At 34.2% G+C, this 14,270-nt stretch overlaps 1 protein-coding gene across 1 annotated transcript; it reads right to left on the bottom strand.

Annotated features, from left to right (window-relative positions):
* Positions 1 to 8,951: 8,951 nt before the first annotated feature.
* On the bottom strand, positions 8,952 to 11,394 carry LOC110722858 (glutamic acid-rich protein-like). The gene is made up of 4 exons (XM_021902161.1): positions 11,251 to 11,394; positions 11,033 to 11,165; positions 9,659 to 9,717; positions 8,952 to 9,574 (listed from the first exon to the last, which is right to left on the bottom strand). The coding sequence occupies exons 1-4, from the start codon at positions 11,373 to 11,375 to the stop codon at positions 9,229 to 9,231; spliced, it is 663 nt and encodes a 220-aa protein (XP_021757853.1). The 5' UTR covers positions 11,376 to 11,394; the 3' UTR covers positions 8,952 to 9,228.
* Positions 11,395 to 14,270: the final 2,876 nt, after the last annotated feature.

Genomic DNA, 14,270 nt, shown 5'->3' with positions numbered 1-14,270 from the left:
TCCCCAATCCCCATTGAATTATGTAGTAAAACATTTTTTTTGGCTTTCCAGATTGCACACAATGCAACCCCCACAAGTCGTGATATAGTTTCACAAGATCAATAATATCAGATATCTTTTCCATGAACTCAGCAATCATCATTTGTCATCGTCCTCTCAAAACAAAATGGATAACTCCTTAGGTCATGTTTGGATTGGGGGTAATTAGGGGTGGGACTTTTCAAACCGAACCGTGAAACCGCCCGTTACCGAACCGAACCATCACGGACCGATCCGTTTATAAACCGATAAATATAAACCGAAAACCGAACTGAACCGTTCAATATCAAACCGAAACCGAATTGAACCGCTCAATGTCAACCCGTTACGGACCGTAAACCGATCACAAACCAAACTGCGCAAATCCGAACCGAAACGAAACTGAACCGAATGGTTTATAAACCCGTTAATGACCCGAACCGTTTATAAACCGAAACCGTTTAAACCGAAAAAAACCGTTTAAACCGAACCATTTGTAACCCGCTAACCGTTTAAACCGACCCGTTTATGAACCGAAACCGTTTAAACCGCGCGTATAAACCGAACCGTTATAATCCGCTAACCGTCTAAACTGAACTGGCATAACCCGTTAAACCGTTAAAATCGAACTGTTTTCGAATCGCAACCTGTTTAAACTAATCCGATTACAAACTGCTTAACTCAAATTGAATTATTTACAACCTAAATGGCTAAATAGTAAATACAATTAATGTTAATAAATGTAGATCTAATCAAACGGCTTAGGTTTATACAAAGGTTTATATCACCTAGATCTAGGTCAACGACATTATTAATATCGTTTTAGATTACTTATTTATTTTAATTACAAGATATATCATTTGTATCATTTTCATTCCAGTAATAATGCTAGTCCACCCAAATTATCTTCGTTGTTCCTTGATATTCATGATCATCCAATAACACTCAAAGCCTCAAAGGTAACATAAGATTGGAGATGTATGAGATTGCGTTACACAAGTGGCATAAGCATTAGAATATTACTGTACTAGTCAATAAGGCGTACAATCATTCACATTATCACTTTATAAAACTTTCTTATACAAGTATTTTGTAAAGGGGAGGACTAAAATGTTTATAAAACACATTTTTTTAGCTTTTCTTATATTAAACCAGATATTAAGTAAAAGAATTTTAATAAATACGGAGGCATCCCAAATCTGTAGCCACAATTATTTCATAACATTACCACAAATCCAGCAGATAAATAGCATTGAAATTAGAGTAATATCAACAAGCAATTAAAAAAAGTCACCATTTTCATTGATTAAAATTCACAATACATATACCAATACATAATGAAACTACTATCACTACTACCCAGATTAGATTTCAGATTTATCAACTGAAACATCATCAAGTTTAGGGTTGCAAAAAATGATACATTATAAGATGAAGGGAGGAGTGAGAATGTGAGTGATTTGGGAGCAGAATCTTGAATCAGAATCTTGAAGCAGCAGCACAGCACCCAAGAGCAGAGGAAATAGCAGCAACAAGCAGGAACCAGCACACGGAATAACATATCAGCAACTTATCAGAAGCAAGGAATAATATAAGCAGAAGGGACTCAGCAGGAACTTATTTTTGTTTTTCAAAATTGCTCTCAGATTTACGTTTATCGTATCATCATTGAGCAATGGCTGTTTTAACTTAAAACTTGAAAAATGCTGCCAACAAGTACATATACATTGAAGTCTCAACATAAATGACAAGGGCAACGATGATTCAAGAAAAATTAAAACAGCAAGCATAAGAAACAGCAGCAACAAAACTTATCATAAATTCATAACACAAAAGGCAGCAACACAACACCTCAAGCTGGCAGGAGGCAGGAACCAGCTCATGCAGGCAACAATATAGGCAATAACAACTCAGCAGAGACAACAACCAAAAGGCAAAAGCACTACCAGCAGGCAGCAGCTCATAACAAGTTCAAGCAACTTCAAAATTATAGCTTTTGTTTTTTTAAAATTGCTCTCAGATTTACATCACTGAGCAATGGTTGTTTTAACAAAAACTTAAGAAATGCTGCCAGCAAGTACCAAAATACATTTAACTATTTAAGTCTCAACATAAATGACAAGGGCAACGATTTTAAAAGTCTTGAAAAATGCTGCCAGCAAGTCTGAAAATAAATGACAAGGGCAACGATTTTTCAAGATAAAATAAACCACAATGAGACACAAATACCAGTTATGCAGATGAAGCACTTTCGGCTTCAATCTCTTTACCAATAAGGAGGACGTCTTCCTCAACATCCGCTTGATAACCACGGCACCAATTTTGGGTGGTAACCAATGCCTCAACATTCTTTGGCAAAAGTTTACCCCTATATCCTCAAAAAGAAAAAAGCATACATAAGAAAAGCTTAAACTTTTTCAAAAGTTTCCAATGAAATTATGAACCTATAAATAAACATGAGATGTTTATTTTACTAGCCCTAAACTAGCATTTATTTTATGCACATAACTGTAGAAAGTGACACAATTTGGTCTTTTGTTAGGTAAAAAAGCCAATAACCACATAATCTGAACAACCCATCATCATTACTTTTAAATCGAGCATAATAAACAACAAAACAGCACAAATCTACCATTTTCCCGTAAAAAACAAAAATACAATCAACAACAGATTTTAGGCATATTTCAACTATATTCAAGCAAGAACAACAACAATAATCAAATACAAAAACAGAAAAACTGTATTAAAAAAAAAAACGAAAAGGAAAAAGTAATTACCTTTGACGGCTTGAAGGAGATTTGAAGATGGAGAACTGCCTGAACTGGAGATCAAAAGAAAAAAATCAAGAATGTAGATTATTAGAACTTGAAATAAAAAAAAAACAGAAACGAAAACGAAAAAAATCGAAAAAATTAACAAAAAAATTACCTTGAGGTTTGACGGCTTGAAGGAGAGGAAGATTTGAAAAAAAAAAAAAAACGAGAATGGAAAAGTTAGAAATCAGAACTTTGGATCCAAAACAAAAATGAAACGAAAACAAAAACCCTAAATAAAAAAAGTAAAAAACCAAAACGAAAACGAAAAAAATCAAAACGAAAACAACAAAAATTAACAAATAATTACCTTGAGGTTTGACGGCTTGAAGGAGAGGAAGATTTGGAAAAAAAACGAGAATGGAAAAGTCAGAAATCAGAACTTAGATCCAAAACAAAAATGAAACGAAAACAAAAACCCTAAATAAACAAACCGAAACAAAAACGAAAAAAATCAAAACGAAAACAACAAAAATTAACAAAAAATTACCTTGAGTTTTGAATTTTTGACGGCTTGAAGCCTTCAAATTGAAGGAGAGGAAGATTTGAAAAAACAAAAAAAACGAGAATGTAAAGTGAGAAATCAGAAATGTAGATCCAAAACACAAATGAAACGAAAACAAAAACCCTAATTAGGATTTTTAGAAGTTGAGAAGTTGAGCTTGAGATTCTTGAGAATTTCAGAACGAAAGAGTGAGAAACTGAGAAGTTAGAGAGAGAAACTATGAGTGAGTAAAACGGCTGAATGGCTGATAGAGTGGGTTTTTTTTTTCTAGGTTTAGGTTTTACTTGTTCAGTTGATCTAACCGTCCATATTCAATCTCAACATCTAACCGTTCATTTTTTTTTTTTTTGTAGATTCCAGAATATTCATCTAGATCTAACGGTCTAGATTTTTCTTTGTGCTTTTCTAGGTCTTTTTGACCGTTTTTTTAATTATTTATTATTATTATTATTTTGAGGGATTATTATTATTATTATTATTATTATTATTATTATTATTATTATTGTTAGTATAATTATTTGTTAATATTATTATTATTACTAGTTTACTACTACTATTATTATAATATTATTATAATTATTATTATTATTACTATTATTATTATTATTATTTATTATTATTATTATTATTATTATTATTATTATTACTATTATTATTATTATTAGTTTATTACTTATAAGTTATAAATTGTAAGAAACGCAAATGTTTCAAAATTGAAATTGATTCAATACGACATAGTTAATGACTTAATGAGTTAATGCACATCAATATCTGACATCTCTATATGTATATTATATATATCTGTGAGTCTGTGACTGTATATCAGTATATATATATAATAAACTAATAATAACTTAATAAGTAATACTAATAACTAATAAAGTAATGAAAATCTAACCATTGTTTTTCATGGGCATTCAATCTAACCGTTGTATATTTGACTATTCGTACATTAGTATTGCATAATGATTTCATCACCACTTTAATTAGTGATTTCGTGATTTCGTCCATTTAACTTATTAAGTTGTTTGAGTTAGTAATCTAAATAAAGTAACAAACTAAATAACGAATCCATTTAATCTCGTGTAAGTTATAATTTATAAGAAATGCAATGTTTGGAAATGGAAATTGATTCAATACGATATTGTTAATGTATATGTGATTATAGATTAATTATTATGTATATCATATCGTACGAATGTACGGTTGGTATCATTATCATACTATCATAAGTATCATTGCCTCATTGAATTATTGGTATGTACTACAATCGATAAACATATTTACATATCTGATCATTAAAACTTAAAAGTTTAAAACACTTGTTGATCAATCTAATTGAATACTTGTACATTCTTAATTATCGATTTATCGTATTATAAGTATCAACTCATTAAATCATGGTCATGACGCGATCTTTAAAACAATCATGAATTCATGACCTAAACCGCTTATAAACCGAACCGACATGATCCAGACCGTTCATAAACCGAACCAATTGAACTGTGTAAACCCTCCACTAAACCGGCCCATTTCAAACTGAACCGACATGATTCGCACCGTTTATAAACCGAACCGATATTGACCCGGGTAAACCCGCCCCTAAACCGACCCATTTCAAACCAAACCGGCTTGATCCAAACCGTTTGTAAACCAAACTGACATTGACCCGGGTAAACCCGCCCCCTTAACCGACCCGTATCAAACCGAACCGACATAATCCGAATCGTTTATAAACCGACCCGCTTATGACCCAAACCGAATTTAAACCGCAAAGAAATAAACCGAAACCAAACCGATCCGTGACTAACCCAAACCGAACCAAACCGACCCGCCAGCTAAACTAAACCGTTTCAATCCGAACCGCTTCAAACCGAAACCGACTCAAACCGAGGTCAAACCGAACCGCCAGACCGAAGTCCCACCCCTAGGGGTAATACATTAAGGGGTTATAAAAGTCAAACTTGAAAAAACAAAAGTAATTAGAGGTGTTGTGGTAGAAGACATGGTGTTTACAAATGAAATAAGGTAGTTGTGCCATGAGGAAAAGAGAGAGATGGAGGAATTATTACTTTCATAATGAGGGTAATAGTTACCCATTCTCCCCTTAGTGTAACTATTACTCCCAAAATGAGGGTATTGATTCCTCTTCTTTCACCTCACACCACTATCACTACATAATTTTTTTACAATCACACCATCACTATCTCCTTCTTCCCTATTTTCACATTCATTTTGCTTAGTTTGACTTTTATTATCCCCTTAAAGTATTACCCCCAATCCAAGCATGCCCTTAGTGTACCCTTTTGCTCGTTTATAGTTGCCTAAGGTTGTCCCTAAGGGATAATTCTCCTTGATGTACCCTTTTGCTCCTTGGAGTTATGGAAGATAAATTATTAATTGATGTTTGATAAAGTTGATATTACAAAGGCTTGATAATGTTCATCTTCCATAACTCTAAAATTAGAAGATATGGAAGATGAACATTTTTTTTTTTTGAATAAATGGAAGATAAATGAACATTAAAAGTAAATGATGTAAATAAATAGTTCATTTATAATTGATGTGAGATAATTCTCTTTTCTTCTCCCTTCCTCTCATAATAGTACGAGTACACGTTAGACTTTGAAAGTAAGTGATGTGAATGAATTTTTCTCTTCTTTTCTCACACCGTTATTACTTCTAGCACCAATAGCAGATAAGGATTACAACCATTAGGAAAACTATAGTAATCATAACTCCTTTTCTTGCTTGGACGACTGAAACATTATGGCAATGAAATGGATGGATCTTTTCTTTTGTCTCCGAACGATACGTGCACATAAATTCAGGGCAAGTATGGGCATTGAAAGAGCTTCTTCCCATAGTTGATGGTTTCCAGGACGGGCATTCTGATTGTAGTTGGGCCATTTTCTTCCTTGCCTTTGCTGCTCGAGATTAAGAGCCAATGAGAAGTAATCATTGCTTGATCTGTATAGAAATACATTATGATGATGCTCATTTGCTACATTGTTTAGAGCTTCTCCGCCATTGTTCCCTCGCATTCATGGAGGACATCGCTCCTCTCTTGATCCTCATTTTCTCTCATTCCTGGTTCTCGGAGATGACATTGGCCTCAACTTTGAGGCCGCTATTGATCAATGATGATTGGGGACGGGGTATTGAATAGCATATTCTCTTGACTTCTTTATTAAAAGGTTTAATGTGTCGACTAGTTTTTGACTTTTCATAATCTCATCGTATTGCTAAAAATACAATGAATTGTTCGGGTTGCTTATTGCTTTAGTATGGGTAAAGTCGAATATCGGATCACAAACTTTGTTCAAAAGTCGAAACCAACACTTTTTTTTTAACCAAGTCAGTTTTGACAAGTAAATTACACCGCTATATATCAACAGTGGCGGACCCAGGATTTTCCGACTGGTGAGTCACAATCGATAATCAAATATGTTAAAATCTTACATGAAAACAGTGAACATAGGAAAGAGAGGTGGAAGGAAATACCAAAGTAAGGCACCAAATGTATATATAGAATCTATGTTATTAAGTTGAGAATATAAAAACTTGTTGAGTAATTTGTATACATTCTCTAACCGTAAACAATCAAGCATTAGACATGAAGAGCAAATCAATCCATAGAGTAGCATAGGCCAAGAATAACACCACTTAAGCAATGGTAAAAAGAAAACTTACCAACTTTCTTCTGCGTTTCTTCATTGATTGAATCTAGATGAGCCTGCAAAGACATAATGGTAGAACCGTAAAAACCAATTTGTGACTTGGCCACAAAACATAAAAAAAAAAATTAAAAAAATAAAAAGTCAAATCTTATTTATATAGGTTTCTCAAAACAAGCATATTGGATGTGCAAAATGAAAGAAGTAACATATTCGATCATACACATCATAGAATTTGACATAATTAACAAAAAGCTTCACATCAAAAGCCCCAAATATAACCAAAGAAATGAAAGCCTAGCAAAATTGGTCGTGAAGATCATCCAATTACAGTCCCAACCAAAGGGGTTAGACGAAAACATAAGCATTGATACTCGATATTCAGTATCTGACAATATACTACTCATAAGATTCTCTCCTCAAATTAATCCAAAATTATCGAGCCACAACCATTTCGACATCCATCAACAAAATACACCCAGATGCTCCCCACTAATCATCCAAAATCCAAACTGGAACCTAACACACCATAGATAACAGTTCCATCATCACTAATCAATTAAGTATCAATGAATACTAATCTATAAAACCATATCAACATATCATACATTCATACCATTATTTAAAAATCCTGTTAATCGACAATATCACATTCAAAGAAGCTGCAATTGCAAACAACAATGATACCAATAACCAATTTACTGAGCTGCATACATACCAAAAATATATATTGACCCATTAATCCATTTCGACAGTCAAAACCAAATAACAGGGATTAATAACCCCCCTCAGTCAATAAACAAAAACACAATAAATTACCAAACAATCAACAAAATTAAAGGGCATTGTATTATAAAATGAGCCAATCGACCAAATAAAGTCAAAAAATCGAAAACAAATCGATCAAATAAACCCCAAAATAATCGAAAACCAATCGACCAAATAAAGCCAAAAAATCGAAAACAAATAATGATCAAATAAACCCCAATAAAAACGAAGCGATTTTGCTGAAATACACCCACAAAGATTGAACCAAAAAAATTCGAATACACATTGAACATGTCGAAAACAACAGGAACATATATGCAAAAATCCACGACAATCAAACCCAAAAATTTGAAACTAAATCAAGACAGAGAAACAAGATCGAACCTGATAAATGTGACGATGGGAAAGTCAATTAGTCATCTTCCACAACCTCGGACGCGAAGTCACGAACAGAAGAATGGAGATGAGGCGATTAACAATGGAGGCGATTAGGCGGAGAAGGCGAAGTCACGACTCACGATTCACGAAGAGAAGAATGGAGGCGATTAGGCGGAGAAGGACTGAAGGAGAAGTCACGATTCACGAAGAGAAGAATGGAGGCGATTAGGCGGAGAAGGAGAAGCCAGAGCACGAAGAGGCTAGGGCTTGAAAGCCTTGAACTCTCCGTCTCTCCTGTAACTGATTTTAATTTTTTTTTTTTTTTTTTTTTTTTTTTTTTTTTTTTAAATAACTTAAAAAAAAATTTTGGGCCTGGTGAGTCACTTGACCCACCAGGTCTAAGCCCAAGTCCGCCACTGTATATCAAAATTGGAACTCTTGCTATCTTCACAACCACAGTTCCACCTATTTCCCTCAAAGACTTTTTCTTCATTCACATGAACTGATGAACCTGTATGTCCTGCAAGCTGCAGCTGGTCCATCCCATGACCAAATATCACAAATTTATAGATAGTACAATATAGCTTGCCCAAACTAACATTGCCAAATTGTGGCAGGAAGATGTAACAATATTTTAGTAGACTTCTTTTCCCTTGATATATCGCCATATCACTTGACAATTTGACATACGGAGTAAATGGTTTTAGTATTAAGACGTACCTTAATGGTTCTTGGAATGATCAGAAATTCCCGTGAAGCAAAAACATATGAAAAGAATATTAACAAAAGAAATTGTCTACCACTCTACCCAGCAAAGGACCTGCTTGTACTTCATAATTCGATAAAGGTAACATTCATAGTAGAATAATAGACAATTCTGCAAACTTTTATCACAACAATGAGTGCACAATAGAGCTACGAATGTCAACCAATGTGTAAACCACCATACGAAATAACTAAGCTGATCCAACTAGACATAGTCCTAAAGGCCCTCCACCCTCTAATGAACTCCTGCATAGGAAGCTTAAGTAAAACAAATCTAAAACTCTACTGAACCCTAAACGCATTCTCACTTCCTCTTCTTTGCAGGGGGCTGGTCATCTTCTTCCTCCTCATCTTCCTCTTCCTCCTCACCATCTTCAGCATCGTCATCATCATCATCCCCGTCATCATCGTCGTCGTCATCGTCATCACTTCCTCCTTCCCCATTAGCATTAGCTCCTGGCTCATCATCCTCAGGGTCACCCTCATCATCATCGTCTCCCCCAGCTTCTCCTCCAGAGAAATCCTCATCATCATCATCATCCTGATCCTCTACAGCATCTTCATCTTCTTCATCGTCATCCTCTGTGTCACTACCATCTTTGTTCTCAGGACCAGGTCGTTCAGTTTTTCGGAGTTCCTCTATAGGAAACCTGTACAATCATTGTTGAACAATCAAACGCTAAGGATTTTGCATACCAATTACAATTTTTGTAAACTGAAGCAAGAATATATACCTGTCCTCAATAGCAGTCAAACCAGGCAGCTTGCTAACACCCCCCAAGAGAGCTCCAGTCTGAAACCATTTCATGTAACATCAATTTTAACATAGTATAATCGTATTCTTGCATCATCAAAATTGTTGTTCAGCAAACTTTTCAAGGAGTATGGAATTTAGAGAAAACACAAGTGTCACAGATCATTTATGATGAAACCATTTTCCTATGAAGACAAAAAAAAATGCAAGGCTTCTATCATACACAAACTAACCCCAAAGACCTCCATTACACTCATTAGTCATTAAAATCTTGAGAATCTAAGAAAAAGACAGTGAATTCAGAGCTGAGCACTTGATAGTGTAGCTCTTACAAGTTTTGATACAGTCTGAAAATCGACTTTACAGTACATCACTTCTCAAGATAAAACAGTATCCATCCTATTAGCCTCATGATGGCCAACCGAAGAAAGAATGTGTAGCCGCTTACCAGATAATCTTACTAAGTTTACCCTCCACACCCCAAACAAGACTTACTCTAGAACAGTCAATCATTCTCTAGTCAGGCCATCCACACAAAATCTACAAAGTTCGGTCACTTATCTGATTCCCAAAGTTTAAAGATTAGCAATCAGTTCCATACAGAAATTGTGTCTGTCAAAAGAAGTCCAACCCTGGGAAGGCAATCCCGGAGTTTTGTCAGAAGCTTTTCTCGTGCTTAAAGATAAAGACTAGCAAACAAGAAGCCCTTTTTTTTCCCAAGAAGAAACAACTGGAATAAATATAGAATCTATATCCTATCATCTCAGTCCATAAATTCGAAAGCCTAGTTGATCTACTTCTCTGTCCCAAAATCCGAAAACATTAATTCAAAAGCTAGTTGTAATCTACTTATAAAAGGAAATACTCCATAGCAACCAAATCTAACAAAGGAAGACAACTGCCCATTAAATTGCAGAAGTAAAACAACTCATAGTGAAACAAACCATAGAAATGCAAAACGAACCCGAAAGTTTGCTCATTCGACTAGCAATTTGATTCAAATACAGCTACACAAACAACCACAATTCACAACACATGCTAACTTTTTCAGACCAGTTCATCCCAAAATCTTGCTGAAATGTGACATAATTGAAATCATATTAACCAGAACAAACTGCAATTATTCTTCTTGAACCAAAAAATGGAATGTATGTTCAGTATAATTAAGAGGTAAAGAATACTAAATTACAAGACCTGACAAAATTAAGCTAAATAGTATTCAAATCAAAACAGCCAATTTCAAACATTTATAGAGATTGAGCAAAAATATAGTGCATCAAAATTAGAGAAAAAATTCAGAGAATTAAGACAGGAAAATACACAAATTTAACAAGAATTTTAAGAGAAATTATACCAGAAGAAGAAGGCAAGCAAGAGAATTTCCAGCGAGCAAAAGGGTTTCCAACATGACGAATTCCAAGTTGGAGGAGCCATTAATTTGACCCAATTGAGAGCTGTAAAACCCTAATTCCATGGTTTCCAAAACCCTGCAAATTTCAGGAGAAAATTAAAGGAAGAAATTGAAATTAGAAGATAAAACAAAGAAAAGAAAAAGTAGAAAGTTGGAGATACCGAGAGGAGAGAGAAAGTGGACAGTGGATGAGCAAAGGACCGAAAGAGAGAGAAAGTGTGTGTGTTTGTTTGGGTGTTGGGGATTGGGGGTTTGGCCAACTATGGTCTAGGGTTCGTTTTGTCATAACCAGAATTGGTATTTTATCCCTTCTTTTTTAATTGTAACCTATACGTATAGTCTCATTATTAAGACTAGAATAGACCCGATCTACAAGACTCAACCTTCTAGTGTACCATACGAATGTGATTATATCATATGAAATGTGATTATATTATTACAAAAGTGATTATATCATCTTGAAACTATTATGTAAATGTATCACTCAAAAAGTGAATTTATCATTATAAAAAGTATCAAATAGTAAATTACATCATTCAAAAGATGATTTTTAAATTTTATCAGATAATTATATAATGATAATTATATAATCTCATTAAATGGTTTAATATGAGATCAAAATATGACTCACAAAAAGATAATTATATCATCTAAAAAAGTGATTATATCATCCAGAATGTGATTATATTATTTGAAAGTGTCAAATTTTGGGTCTACAATAATTTATTGTAGACCGGGTCCATACAAGACCAATTATAGTCTCATTTACTCGTGTTTTTGTCCTGAATTTCTAATATACGGAGTATAATTTTTAAGAGTATATTTAATGCTAGGTAGCCTTAAGGATTATGTATAACATTTTACCTTTTTTTTTTTAATAATTACTTTGTACGTTTTAAGGAATAATTATTTCCTATATCTCACATTACATGTTTTAAAGTAAATACGGAGTAACTCCCTTTATCAAAATATTTGCATATTACCAATGCAAATATTTCTATTCATAGTGCGTGTTCGGCAAAATGTAGCTGTAGAGCTAGTTGTTAGCTGTGATAGTGGCTGTTAGTTGTATGTGTAGTTGTTAGCTGTCAACTACGGAGTAGCTGTTAGCTGTGAAAATAAATAATTAAGTATGAGTGTTTGGTAAACTAGTTGTTAGCTGTAAAATTCTAAAAAAAATAGAAGAAAATTTCAACCGCTACTTAGCTTTTCACAAAAGTTAATAATACTCCGAATTAACTTTTCACAAAAACTACTTCAACCACTAAACTTTACCCCCACCGCTCATTCCCAAACACTCATAATTTTTTTTTTTTAAGTAGTGGTTTGAATAAGTCAAACCATTAAAAGCTACCTAAAAGCTACTCAAAAGCTAATGCCAAACACGCCTATAATACTCCGTAATATTTACTTACTTCAAAGGCAATTAAAGTTAATTTAATGTTTTAATATTGAGTATTTGATATATGTAACATCTACTGTAATACGAGTAATTAATTTTCACTAGTATCTTACTCCGTATTTTTAAGGGATTAGTAACAGAAGATGTATAATATTATGGAAATAGTCCAAATTATAAATTTTGTGTAAGAATGAATAATAATTAATTGTATAAATATAATATACTCCCTACTACTCCGTATTTATTACCCATTATAAAAGATTATATCCAAAATAGTAGGATATTATATTATTATGTACTCTTACATAGGATGATAGGAATAGACTCAAGCCAAGATATTGGAAACTCAAGATGATGATAGAGAATCAAGAGAGAGAAAATGAAGAACTCTCCAGAGAAGAGACCGACTTGATAAATAGATCTAATAAAAAATTCAAGCGCAAGGAATTTGAAGGATCAAGAGGATTAGGACCTGAGGCTGCCTATGGCTCAGTAGGATCTCATGTGTCACAGACTGTCTTATCTCAGCAGTATGGACAAGCAAAGACTGGAGGCTCATATAGCCATGCTGCGGATGGTTATGGGGATCAGTTGGTTCGTTCCATGAATCAACAACTGGATTCTAATGGAGAGTTTGAGGAAGCCTCAGATGATGAGTCGGATGAGCAGGAGGATGATGATCCTAACTGTCCTGTGATTAAACTGTCTAAGGAGGAGAAAATTCAATTGAGGCAACCATGGAGAAATGCCTTAATTATAAAGTTATTTGATAGAAGAATGAGGTATGAGGACCTCATTAAGCGTTTGAGATCTAGGTGGAGTTTGAAAGGAGACATCTCCTTGACTGATGTTGGATGCTCATATTATATTGTGAGATTCACTAACTATGAAGACTATTCCTTTGTCATGACTCAAGGACCATGGATGATTGGAGACAGTTATCTAACCATCCGTAAATGGATCCCAAATTTCATACCAGATGAAGAACCAATCAAGGTGCTAACAGCTTGGGTGAGAATACCAAATCTGTCTGTCGAGTATTTTGATATGAGCTTCCTGCAAAGGATAGGAGAGAAAATTGGAAGAGTTATAAAAATTGACAAGCACACCGAAGCAATGAGCCGTGGACAATACATTCGTCTATGTGTTGAAGTGGATATTTCTAAGCCATTACTATCAAAATTCAAGCTCAATGGAAGGGTTTGGTTAATCCAATATGAAGGCCTTAGACAAATATGCTTTAAGTGTGGAACCCTTGGTCATAAGGAAGATGATTGCCCTCTATTTGCATCAAAGCAAAACAGGGGGGAAGGTGAACAGACTATTAGTGACAGAGTCCATAAGAAATCAGAGCCAACTGAACAATACGGAGCCTGGATGCTGGTTCAAAAGCCGAATAGAAAAAACACTAAGAACAAGGAAGCTCCGGCTAGGAAACCACCGTTTAGTGGTGAAGCTAACAGTACAGAGGCTAATAAAGGAAACCAAATTCAAGGAAGGAAGAAACAAATTAGTCAAGGTGTAATTCAGGAAAAATCTAATTTTGGGTCTAGGTTCGATGTATTGCAAAGAGTTTCCCAAGTGGAAAAGAAGATTGATTCTGATGAATATGGTAATTCAGAAAAGATGGATTCTCAAGGCTCTGTTTTGGAAAGAAATTACACGAAAAAAGGAGAAGAAGTTGAGGCTAGCAATTTAAAAGGAAAAGAGGGGTTCTCCAAGGAATTTGCTACGGCTGATTTAGGTAATGAAGATATGGATTTGGAAATAATTAAGGAT

This window comes from Chenopodium quinoa, unplaced genomic scaffold (assembly GCF_001683475.1).
Source record: "Chenopodium quinoa cultivar QQ74 unplaced genomic scaffold, ASM168347v1, whole genome shotgun sequence".
NCBI lineage: Eukaryota > Viridiplantae > Streptophyta > Magnoliopsida > Caryophyllales > Amaranthaceae > Chenopodium > Chenopodium quinoa.
The sequence above is the reverse complement of the archived record's forward strand: the minus strand, read 5'-3'. Positions and strand labels throughout refer to the sequence as shown.

Coding starts and splice junctions, on each gene's coding strand:
- LOC110722858 (XM_021902161.1), bottom strand. CDS start 11,375: ATGACAAAACGAACCCTAGACCATAGTTGGCCAAACCCCCAATCCCCA. Junction 11,166..11,250: donor CCACTTTCTCTCTCCTCTCG/GTATCTCCAACT, acceptor TGAAATTTGCAG/GGTTTTGGAAACCATGGAAT. Junction 9,718..11,032: donor TTGCTTGCCTTCTTCTTCTG/GTATAATTTCTC, acceptor AAATGGTTTCAG/ACTGGAGCTCTCTTGGGGGG.